This window comes from Filicampus tigris, chromosome 16, assembly GCF_054856515.1.
Source record: "Filicampus tigris isolate MCC_2025a chromosome 16, RoL_Ftig_1.0, whole genome shotgun sequence".
In the NCBI taxonomy this organism is placed as follows: domain Eukaryota; kingdom Metazoa; phylum Chordata; class Actinopteri; order Syngnathiformes; family Syngnathidae; genus Filicampus; species Filicampus tigris.
Window position 1 is genome coordinate 9705897 of NC_141232.1, and position 13061 is coordinate 9718957.

Sequence of the window (13061 nt, forward strand, 5' to 3'; positions counted from 1 at the left end):
CTGCGTCAGAAGCCTGGATGGAGACCGACTGAGGAGGAGAAGGGACGGTCAGACAGAGGGGCTGCCTCAGCACGGAGGTAACCTGTTGTTGTTATGGTCGTTGTCTTTTTTTTTTAAATTTGATGAAGCGCAACTTGAGTGAAGGGAGACTAAACAATTGGATAGAGCGCAGCTGAGCGGAATATATGAGAAAATAAACAGCAATCGTCTTTTGCACTGGTCCGTTTAGCTTTAGCATTAGGTTTTCTTTCTAAAACGGCGATACAATGCTTGCGCGTTGTGTTCTCATTAGTGCATTGTTCAAGATGAACAGAATCGGGCACATGCAATAAAAAACACATCTGCATACGCTAATTTGAGTAAATAAACAAATAATACTAATAAACACAAGCAGCAAAAGCTTTGAGTGCGCTTCAATTAATGTCACAGGCTAACCTTTTAATTTAAAGCAAGAAGCTCGAGAGCGCCCACACTAGGTTGTCATTGGAATGGCTTCCAGCTGCAAATAAACAGGAGCTTTTTCCAGGGGTGTCAAACTCCAGTCCTCGGGGGCCGCCCTCCTGCATGTCTTGGAGGTTTCCTCGTCCAACACACCACATTCAAACGATCGTGATCAAGATCAGGCTCCTGCAGAACTTGCTGATGAGCTGATGATTTGAAACAGGCGTGTTGCAGTAGGAAGAGATGGAAAACAGGCAGGACAGCGGCCCTCGAGGACCGGAGTTCGACACCCCTGCCCGGGCCAATCACGGCCCGTCAGGGGAATAAACCTAACATGACCTCTTATTTCAATAACGAGTGCGTCGTGATGGCTTTGTTTTCACTGGATGACATTTTAGAACTACATTTATACAACAGATAAATATTCCAATGAAATAACAAGTTGTCCATTTGTTGGTTGTATACCGTAGTTTGCAGAACTGTCAAAATATAACAAATATATCTCTGTTTATGATGTAGCACAAACCAACGCAACATAAGCATAACACAAGCAGAAAATGGCCATATAATGCCACACGCTCGTCAATATTCAGTTCAGGTTATGTCGAGGTTTCGAATAGCTGCACAGTCTGGGTGCAAATGCACAGTGGCAACTGTGTGTATTGTGCAGTTGGCCGCAAGTGTTTGTGTGGATATGACATACAGCTGCTTGTGTCACGTCAAAATCTGCCTTGCAATATTTTCCTCAACAGTCCTCAGTTAACGGGACTCAGTGAAAGATTGAGCCCAGCTGAAAAAGCACTCATATGCTGTGGGTGGGTGTGTTGTGTGTACACATTCTATTATCTTGCTAAAGGGCAATGACACATGCATATATATATATATATATATATATATATATATATATATATATTATCATCAGATCCTGATGATTTGACATTTTTTGGACTTTAATTAAATTGATTAATTTCAATTTAGCGGACCTTTAACAGGTTGTTACATTTTAATGTGATAGCTGAAGCTGTGCCAACCGAATGTGTGTGTGCGTGTCCCACATAACATTAATTAAAAAAAAAATGCAAATAGACTGTATCTAATCCCCCTGTAAGATATAAAGATAAAAAAGCTAGAAAGTTCAAACACTCACACCGCACTGTTAATTTGTTCCTCAATATTTGATTTCTAACACAATTTGCATGTCAGTTTTATGCCTCCATGCTTTGCTCGATGCATCGCATTCACCTCAATTCGCTTGGCTCACAGTCGTGCATCTTTTGTCACCCGATCTTTCTCAGTAAATAGGCACACAGACACAAAGCTCCCACGTATCCTATAACCTTGGCTTGTATGACACTGTCTACATTTATTAAGGTGTATGACAGATGTCTATTCTGTTCTACCTTAACATCCTTTCCATCTGGTTTCCATGGTTTCCCTCTCCTTGCAGCTCCTCCCTCATCCAAAGGTTTCCTGCCTCACCCGCTACTGTAACAGGGTGTCACTTGGGAATTGTGTACAACATGCCCGCTCCCAGACGTGTCTAGCCAGCGTCCGACTTGCCCGCAGAAGATGGACGTGGTGGGGGCAGAGCGTCGCAGGGCCACCCCGGCGCAGACGCCTGAGGAGAGGGACGTGTGGAGGGATGGGTGCAGAGCCGGATGGAGGGATGCAGGAAGAGAGGGATGGAGGGATGGACGAGAGAGCGGAGTGGTGCAGAGCTACAGTTTTGACTCCTACCAGCTGGAAGAGGAGGAGATCAGCAAAGATGTCCCAGAGAGAGGCGTTCTGGCGCTGTCTGAGCCCGGTGAGACACTATCTGACACAAAACATATGATTTGGTTTTAAGTCGGCTAGAGGTCATTGTTCGGTGTACTCCATCCATTTTCTACGGTTTATCTTGCCCAAGTGACGGGTTGTCTGGAATCTATCGCAGCAGACCTTTGGCTGCGTCCACCCTGGACTATTCACCAATCAGAGCGCATGTTCAATGCGCTCTCAAAATGGCGGGATGTATTGAGTGACAACAAAAGACAATAATCGAACAGGAAGGGTTCCGATTATAGAGTAAGATTTACATCTATTATTGGAAAATGATTGTTTTTTTTCCTCACGTAACCGCAAGCAATGACAATTTTCTGTACAGTACCAAATCTTGTTGTCATTTAAAATTTGTGTTGTGCACTTGAGTCTGTGACTTCAAATCTCAAATTAAACTGGGCTCCAGTGTGTGAGTAATAATGCAAAACAACACATTTTCTATGCCTTTATATTTAGACATGGTTTATTATAAAGGAAATTTGGGAATATATGTGGCACAACCCGAAAGGTTACAGACACGTTCAGGGAAGCCACACCAATCTTGTTGTGATATAAAAAGAGCAACATAGTTGCATGCCGCAATTATGAAATACGAGAGAATTCACAAAGGACACAGATGAGCATGTGTAGATGTCAAGGAACAACCTTGTTAACAGAAAACTCCGGTGTTGCTTATTCATTCACACTGCGGCGATGCCACGCTAATCAGATAACCTCCATTTGCTACCACCGCCCTCTCCTCCCCCCACTTGCTGTCAATTACTTCATATTGGTGGAGTGAGTGAAACAAACAAACACACACACACCAGCGCAGTGCGGAAGGGATCAGAATTCCGACCCAACAGATGCAGTCCGTGGTTCCTCGAGACATGAATGTCAGAGGGGAAAGTCCGTTTTTGCTCAGAAAATCATTGGCACAGTGCGGGCGGGGTTCAGTGTGATTTATTTACCTTACTTGGTTAAAAACCTACCTGGTTAGTTGATTTACTGTAAATAATACAATAAAAATAAATACAAATATTAGTAAAATGATACATTTTCATAACAGTTCCAAATATCAGTGAGTGTTAGTACAAGACCTTCTGGCTTCTGTTAGGAAGAAAAAAAATCATGTCGGGCTGAGCCTGCTAGAACAGCTTAACTTTATTTGGGTTAGATCTAATGTCAGGTGTGTGCTGACTCCCATTTGACATGAATTTGAATGTGATTGGTTAATTCTGAACACATTTGATATATTTGTGCAACCACATTGTTTCAGGTGCTTATTATTCCCCCTCTCATTTTTTGTCTGTTGTGAAGATTATAGGTTACATTAATTGTGGAAAAGTTTTTAAATGATTTATCTTAGTGTCATTTTTTTATTTCAGGAAAAACCTGCCACTTGAACAGGGGTGTGTAGACATTTTTACAGTCACTCATTACTTATTACTTCATTTTCAGGGAATGATGCTGCATGTAAAATGAAATAAATCACGCATATGTGATTGCAGGAGGGGTTTAATGAAGGTGTTCAATTTGGTGCTGATCCAAAATAAATAAAATACTTATCCATATGGAGCAACCGTAAGCAGATAAATGATAGCAAAAACTACGTCATCATAAAATAGTAAAAAGGGAAAACAGAAGAACAGAAACTTTTCCATTCTCTTGTGTATCTTTCCTTTTAATTAGCTTGAATGAAGATCTAGTGTGTGACCCCAGACCCTGATTTCCTATTCTTTTTTATTAATAACCCTCGTCTCCTACCTTCCGCGCTCAGACTTTGAGGAGCCAATCCCTGACGACCGTTACCATGGCATCTACTTTGCAATGCTATTGGCTGGAGTCGGGTTCCTGCTGCCCTACAACAGCTTCATCACAGACGTGGACTACCTTCATCACAAGTTCAGCGGTACAAACACACATCATTGAGAATGTGATGCAACTTTGAACAATGTCAACTTAACAATGTCTTGCATGTTTCAGGGACGTCCATCGTCTTTGACATGAGTCTGACATACATCCTGGTGGCCCTTTTGGCTGTCCTCCTCAACAACGTGCTGGTGGAGAGGCTCAGCATGCACACCAGAATCACTGTGGGTGAGTCACACATTAACCTATAGAGAAAGACCTCTGATCGGCAGAACATCTCCATCCGATGACCTCAGTCACACTAAGAAGCCACTTGGAGTTAGTGAAAGGAAAAAAAGTCAACATTTGCTGCCAGCAATTAGATTTAAGATTCAAAGTGTTTGTTAACATATGAATAGTTTTGCCCTGTACAAAGACATTCTCACAAAGTGTAAAATACAGAAAGAATATTAAAGGAAAATAGTCATTAAAGGAAAAAAAAACATAATAAGGGAGTCATAAGTGGTGGCATGTGTGAAGTACAATAAAAGAAGAGATACCCGATATTTGTAAATTGAAATGTAAAATATTTTATATATCAATAGACTGTAACTGAGTTGAAAAGTTATCTAGTTGCAGTTCAAATTGCGCAACATTAGTCTGTAAAAGCATGTGAGGAGTATAGGACACCAAAGTATAAACTATGGATGAATTTGATTTCCCAGATTAGATTATTATTCCACTATAGAACAATTGCATTTAAAACTATTCTACACCCATTGTAATTTACATTTATTGTTTAAAACGTACAAACTATAATTGGATGTCCCCTTTACAGTACATGCTTTGTTCGTCAACCTTTGGTAATAATGTCATTTGGAATGGGTGATTAATAATTTTCAGTGCAACCGTATATGTTATAATAATTTTACTAATCTAAAGTTTAACTGGATAATAACATTTCATTAAAACTCAATTTTGCATAACAACAATATTGTATCACAGTGCCCTCTGCAGCATTATGAGTTCCACTTCAATCCCTGAGGAAAGATCCAGTCAAGGGTGCTCAACTCTGAGGTTAATTAAGTCCAGACTGAAGTGTGGGTTCTTCAGTGGATGATGATTATCTTGACCTATGTATGACGCATGTATCGTTTTGTTTTGTATGTGCAGGCTACATCTTGGCATTGGGGCCTCTGGTGTTTGTCAGCGTATTTGATGTCTGGTTGGAAAAGTTCACTAACAGTCAAGCTTATGTCATCAACCTGGTCTCAGTGGGAGTAGTTGCTTTTGGATGTACAGGTAAGCAAACCAGCCAGCCAGCCAGCCATCAATAGAATAGAATAGAATAGAATAGAATAGAATTCAATTCAATTCAATTCAATTCAATTCAATTCACTTATTATATAAGTTTTTACAGCAGCAAGCGGACAGTAGCAGCATTCAAGAATAGTAATCAAATAATCCTAAATCCAAGAATATGTATGCACATATTTACACCAGGCAATGAGGCAGTGTTTTTTTCCAACTGTAAACACTTCATGCTATACAAACATTTCATAAGTAAATAGACACATATAAAAATGAATGTGGACAGTAGCGAGAATAGTCAATAACAGTCGTATATAGTTTAAATATATGCATGTATCAATAAATCATCTATATAAAAGCAGTTGAGAATGAAAAAAAACACCAACAGTATTAATCAGAGAGGCAAGTAAACTTCTAGATTATTATTTTGCGCTAATTCCAAATCTGACCTTGTTTTTTTTCTCTAGCACATCTGGTTTTCATAATAATAATATGATAATAAGGTTAAGATTTTTAATCATATTTATGAATGAAGGATTAGGTTGAAGGTTGGTAGAACAGTTGGAATTTTTTAATGAAAATTTAATGCACAGTAAAATCTGTATTGTGCAAATATATAGGGCCCACCTAAATAATGGAAATATCTCAAAAAATTGATGTGCTAGAAAAAAAGTACATCTGCAGCCAAAATATGTTAAAGGACACAAAGCCATCTCTGTGCACCTGACCTCATTCTAACTAGCAACTAATCCACCAAGCCATTTTCTAACCATTCAGCTATCATTCAGGTATCTATTTATATCTTGTGTAGTTAACTAAAAATCCATGGAACCATCTGCTGTGTGATTGCAGACGGTCAAAAAGTCATAAACATGAGCATTTATTAGTCATCAGGAGGATAGAAAACATGGCTGCTCATGAATATTAAATGATGTTGGGTAGGCACCCAGCTTGATGTTTAATTAAGATATTTGTTATCCTATTTGCCTGTTAACAACAAGATATAAACACAACACTTTCATTTTTTTGTGAGCAAGAGCAATCGCCAACATTTACAATTTAAATTCTTGCACGTTGAACAGTTTTGATGGATTCCAGAATTGCAATTTGTTATTGACGTTATTAAAAGGTGGATTAAGTCGATTACGTCCCCACTGAAGGCCGAGGAACCAGATTCACTGCCCACCACTGGTGGACTGTTAAACCACCATTAACCACTTCCTCATCCATTTCCAGTGCAGCAGTCCAGTTTCTATGGTTACATGGGGATGCTACCCAAGAGGTACACACAGGGGGTGATGACTGGAGAGAGTGAGTACAAAATGATCTATGTCTTCCGTTGACAACTATCTTGCACAATGGCCTCCTGCTTCCTCTCTCACCTTTCTGTACACATCGAAACCTCGTTCTTCTTTTCCGGCCAGGCACTGCCGGAGTCATCATCTCCCTGTCTCGCATCTTCACCAAGTTGCTGATCCCAGACGAGAGGAGGAACACGCTCATCTTCTTCCTCATCTCCATAGGCATGGAAATGCTGTGCTTCCTTCTTCACCTGCTGGTGCGCCGCTCGCACTTCATCCGCTACTACACCAGCCACACCCAGGGCAAAGGTCAGGGCAAATGTCAGGGCAAAGGCCACGACCCCCGCGGCAACTCCACCGGCTACAGGGTTCATCATGACGTCACGGCGGAGGAGGTTAAATTTGTGAGTTGAAGCCTGATGTTGAGGAGTGTGTGAGTGTGTGTGATCTCTGCATCTGGGGATGATTCAGGGAGTTATTTGTGTTGGTTGCCAGGGGAAACCAAGGCAGTGCTCCACATTATGGCTATAATCAAGAAGAGTGGTTCCTTCTGGCTCCTGAGACACTTTAATCAACTAATGGATTAGTGTGTGCGCACATGTGTGTTTGTGTGTGTGCGACTGTGTGTGTGTTGTCATCAATCTGCAGTCACTCACAGTGATCCGCTAATAGCTGTAGCCATAATAGGCTGAAGTCATGCAGCCACTATGGTGTCGCTTTAATGAAGGGCGGAAAAATAGACACGTGTAAGATAACATATTCATGAACTGTGATATATGGTTCCTCAAGTGTTGTGTCATTAAATTGTGCCCTTCAACAATGGCAACATATTGGGCCTCATTCATTCAAAAATGTACAATCATACTTGTACTTTGTTTTGGGGATAAAAAGAAAACAACAAAACATTTGGTGGTACACAGTAGATTTCGTAGATTACATTTTACTCTAAAAAGACTATATTTGGTCCCAGTCTAAAGAGTCAAATTTACACAAATTTTACACAAACATTTGGAGAGTTATTTACTTAAAAAATAACTATTAAAGTTTTTTCACTCAGAAATTCAAAGTAAATTTTACAAGGAGAGTTTTTGAGTCAATTTTACTTGCATTGTATTAGTTTATTTAAAAAAAAAGTCACACAAGGAATTGACTTTGAATTTCTGAATGAAAAAACTTTAATAGTTTTTTTTTTTAAAGTAAATAACTTTCCAAATGTTGTTCTGTGTAATATTTACTCTGAATATTAATTCTCTTCCAAGTGTAAATTGCTTAGACTGGGACCAAATACAGTCGTTTTAGAGTCAAATATCCTCTACGAAACGTACTGTTTACATTCTTTTCATGGGATAGTGGCTCGTTGCAGCTTCACAATTTTCATGCGGCAAAATACTTGGATATTTTTTCTTCAGTATGTTGTATGAAAGAAAAGAAGAAGACATACAAGCCTACCGATGAATGTTTTCTATCTGGTATTTTATACAGTGTTGATTTGTGGTTGTTTTTGGTTACTCCTCAGGGGAACGGTGGAATGGGGCCACCCACAACAGAAGACGGCATTGAGGAATATGTAGGTGGGACATATGTGCGATTTGACGCCCCAAAAATCAAGATCAGAAGAACCTGGCCAGGTGTTCGAGGTATAGCAAATGATTTTAAAAAAGCAATATACCTCTTGTGTGCTCAACTCATTACATATTTGAAGTTAATTCTTGTTCATGTGTGTCCTCTCCGAGCAGACCTGATTTTGCATCGTTATGTGGTGTCCCGCGTGATCTGGGCCTACATGCTGTCCATAGCGGTGACTTACAGCATCACCCTGTGCCTGTTCCCTGGCTTGGAGTCAGAGATGAGGAACGCCACCTTAGGGGAGTGGCTGCCCATCCTCATCATGGCCACCTTCAACATGTCTGACTTTGTTGGCAAGGTGAAGAGCCTCTGATGTCATCCCTTAAAGTTGAAATCAACCCAAACACATTTTTTTCCAAGAATATGTTCCCAGCAGGCCCACTAGTTGAAACATGGCATTCTGATTAATATTGTGTTTGTGGAATCTGAGTTAAGCAGCAAAGTCCACCCCTTTTTAGTCATCTCCAGGGGTCGTTACCTGATCCTTGAGTAGTTGTGATGTAATATTCAGCTGACAGAATTGACAAAATGGCTGCTCCTGGAGATGGCTAAAAACGGGTGGATTAACTCTTATTCCACGCATGCAATATTTATCAGAATGCCTTGTTTCAACTAGTGGGCTTGCATAGAACATATTCTTGAAAAAAAATATGTTTGGGTTGACTTCCACGCTAAGTCCATCTTGACAAAATAACATTGATGACAGTAGCCATAATCCATTTATTTGTACATATGATTCCCGCTCACATTCACACCTATGTAGTCTTCAATCAACCTCACATTTAAATGATTATTTCCTAATTGTCTCCTACTTTGGGATCATAATTACTATTTTACATTGTGTTTTTATGCAAACAAACAGAAGAAGCATATTAAGCATGAATATGTGTTCAGATCCTGGCAGCGCTGCCCTACGACTGGTCTGGAGGCCGCCTGCTCTTCTTCTCCTGCCTGAGAGTTGTCTTTATCCCTCTCTTCATCATGTGCGTGTACCCGGCACACGCGCCCACCCTGGCCCACCCAGCCTGGCCGTGTCTCTTCTCCCTGCTCATGGGCGTCACCAACGGCTACTTTGGGTCCGTGCCAATGATTCAAGCTGCTGGCAAAGTGGCGCCGGAACAGAGGGAGCTTGCAGGTAAGACAGGGTCACGTCTCATTTACAGTAAGTCATCTTTGTTTGAATTACGCCAGTCATGAAGTATTTTTTTCTTTGTTCAGGGAACGTGATGACAGTCTCCTACATGACGGGCTTGATGGTAGGCTCTGTTGTGGCGTACGCGGCTTACAGCTTCACGGCTCCTCCGGGATCAGGCTTCTCCGCATTCAACTTCCACACTAACACTACTGGCTTTTGAATGTCCTCACATGGTAACATACACATGTTTGTACACAAACACAAACAACACTAGCAGCAGGGGGGCGTGGGGGGGTGGGGGGTGCAGGAGTACTCCCGTTTGAAGGAAATGATGTAGCATTGCATATCTTTCGATTCTCCAGCCAGGATGAGTGAAGATTTCGGGGATGTTGATGAACTTTTTCCCTAACTCTTCAGTGGTCATCCATTTGGAGTGCTTCACTGTGAAATCAGTTTTAGCCTACTGGTGTGCTTTCAGTTACAAGTACTACTATGTCACTTTTTGTTTACTGCAGATGCAGACATTGAGTACCCGTGGTCCTTGAATGCACCATTAAAAAAACAACTTTGAGACAGTTATCAGTCAGGTAAAACTGCGCTATGTTCGACGCAGGCAGCAACTGAGTAAATAAAGAGTCACGGGTGACTCAAGGTTGTTTGGGCTGAAATGACAGAGTTGTTGCACATTTTGTCACAAAAAAAAAAATCATTTGTTTGTGTTTTCAAGATAGAGGCTGACCAAATCTAGATTAAAGTGAATACAAGAATAACGTTGGGGTAGCGAGGTGGCCGACTGGTTAGCATGTCTGCCTCACAGTTCTGAATTTCGAGGTTTGAAATTAGGTTTCAGACTTCCTGTATGGAGTTTGGATGTTCTCTCTGTGATTACGTGGGTTCCTCCCCCATTCCCAAAACATGCATGTCAGGTTCACTGAAGGCTCTTAATTGTCCATAGATGAGAATGTGACTGTGAAGGCTTGTTTGTACCCTGCGGTTGATTGGCGACCACTCCAGGTATAGGATAGGTCCGACCTCACCCGTGACTCGAATGAAGATAAGCGGCTCACAAAATAGATGAATGGATGGATGGACTAACATTGAACACATCAGTTCTTCATAAAGCAGTTTTGCTAACTTGTGTCCAACAGCTTCTGCCACGTGTTCTTCGTGTTGTGTGCCGTGAGGTTTTTTTTTTTTTTTTTTTTTAGCTCAAATGCTTTCCATGTGAGTGGAACCTCCAAAGTCGAACAAACCAAATAGTACATTTTGGAGGTCAACCAAAATACCCAAATGTTCTGTTCTAAAGGATTTATGATGGCGACAGTGTGAGACCGGAACAAATGAGTCCACAATATTATTACAAAATTGATTTGGAATCCATCAGCATACCAGAGGATTGTGTTCAACTTTGGAGGTTCTGCTGGATCAATGTTGCATTATGAGGGGTCAAAACAATGAGTGCCAAAAATATCTACCTTTTTCGAAGTAATGTTGTTCAATGAGAACAAGAAATTGATGTAAAATCACCAGTGTCACTGTCTGAACCTTGTAAATATATTTAGTAATGAAATAAATAGCAAAGAGATGTAATGTGCCAGGGCTAATGATATTTTTGTTAGTTTATTTCTGTATGTCTTATAAAGATGCAGAACTTTCCTTGTGTTTCCTGTCGATTATTGTCTTTTAAATAATTTTGTGGAGCAGTGGGGCTAAAACAGGATTGAGAGTTTCAGAAATGGTTGGCCTTGTTTCAAATCTTTGGAATTGCTCAAATCTTGCTCAGATTTTGCTCAGATTTGAGCAATGGAAGGAGCAAACCATGACACAATTCTCCTCTTGGAAGGATCATAAAGACTCACATCATTTTTGCAAAGTTTATAAAATAGCTTTTATTCATTGTAGGAACATTTTCAAACATATATTGCTGAATCCAAAGTTTTCACTTGTCTCATTTACTTTGAGTTAATGTTCTCTTCTTCAAGCTGTATTGATTTATTTATGTTTTGTTTTCTCTTGGAATGGTTATGGGTTTGTGCAATATTTGTGTTTGCGCGTGGAAAGATGAGTATCAGTGCACTTTGTATGTCAGCAAACCTCTACGGCTGACAGATGTTTACTAAAACTGAGCATACAAGAATGGAAAAAAAATAAATCTATTAATCAAAACATGTCATGTCATTCCAGATGTATTTACTTGCAGTCTCGGTTTTAGTTTCAACAAATAAACATTGAGACCAAATGTAACAAAAGATGTACACTTTTAAATGAATTCTCTTCCAATTTAAATGATGTTTACTGTTGCATAGTGACATGTCAGTGATATCACAGTAGTGATGCAAATTAAGGGAGCTCTTTAATTTAACTGTCGGAGGGGGCTTTGGTAGCACAAATTGTATTAAATAAGGTATTAACATAAACGTTTACGATTATAGCTACATTGAGGATAAACTAGGGCTGCATTAGAATTGTGGGACAATGAAGAAACATAAACACCTGAATTGCAAATGTATTTGTCAGACCATCAGAACAACTGCAAAACAAATATGTTGCTTATAAAGGCTGGCACTACATTAAATAAAATACTTGATTTTAACATGTGTAAAGGCAATGTAGAATAGAGTATATTTTGCACAGTGGCAATTGCATAACGATTACAATTTTTGAGACAAGTAGTATTATTTTTAATAATATCATAAATGGAGACGGTGGCATGTGTTAATATGCACAAAACAAAGGCAGACACAACGTTATGGTCTATGGAAGGTGACCCAAATAAATACAGTAACATACAGGGTACGTGTCTCTTTTGGTCATTGGATATTATGTTTGGAAGCAGATATGAAAAATGGAAAAACGACTCGTTATTTAATTTTCATTTTTAAATACAAACACCAAATCTGTATTGAAGGGCTTGCAATCGTTTATTTTTACAACCTCAAAACAGTAACTCCTCTTGGCCACAAGAGGGCGCTCAGGGTTAGCGCATGCAATGAGTCTCTACCACAAAAGTGGTCACCATCTTACCGCACCCATCAAGTGCACTTCGTGCACACCTGTCTCCAAATCACCTGCAAACTGACGTCTCGTCCGCCAATCCAAGCCAACCTTTTTTCTTCTGCTCGTTCAACGGCTCTTTGCACACTTGTGTCAGCCGGTGATCTGGCATGACGACTGCTTTGGCTTACCGTGCAAATTGTTGCTTCTATTTCACGCCACAAAAAATGAAAGTGAATTACATGCCATAAAGTACGGCAACCTGACTTTTAAGGACTGTAGAAAGTTGAAAATCAGTCTCCAGTTAGGTTCATGAGACCCTCGTGAATAGGTATACAGATATAGTTTACATAAATATATAATATCTTCCAAATCTTTTAAAAAGTAACAATAATATGAATAGAAAAAAATTTCAGAGTAGGCTATAGCATATTATTGAAAAAGAAAATGTTATTAATTGATTGATGTAATTTCCATTGTCACTGTTATGTAAAATGCCTGAAATATAACCCTAACCCTAAATACCAGTTTGACGAGTGCTGCCACTTTGGAATTGCAATGATGTTGGTTTGGAAATTTAGTGCAGTCAAATTTTGGAAAAAAGG

General features: G+C 39.9%; 1 protein-coding gene across 1 annotated transcript; it reads left to right on the forward strand.

Annotated features, from left to right (window-relative positions):
• On the forward strand, positions 1-11117 carry slc29a4a (solute carrier family 29 member 4a). Its single transcript, XM_086056719.1, has 11 exons — positions 1-77; positions 1889-2245; positions 4019-4150; positions 4225-4338; positions 5263-5391; positions 6637-6711; positions 6825-7105; positions 8218-8338; positions 8438-8625; positions 9222-9462; positions 9546-11117. The coding sequence occupies exons 2-11, from the start codon at positions 2011-2013 to the stop codon at positions 9680-9682; spliced, it is 1653 nt and encodes a 550-aa protein (XP_085912845.1). The 5' UTR covers positions 1-77; positions 1889-2010; the 3' UTR covers positions 9683-11117.
• The last annotated feature ends 1944 nt before the right edge of the window (positions 11118-13061 follow it).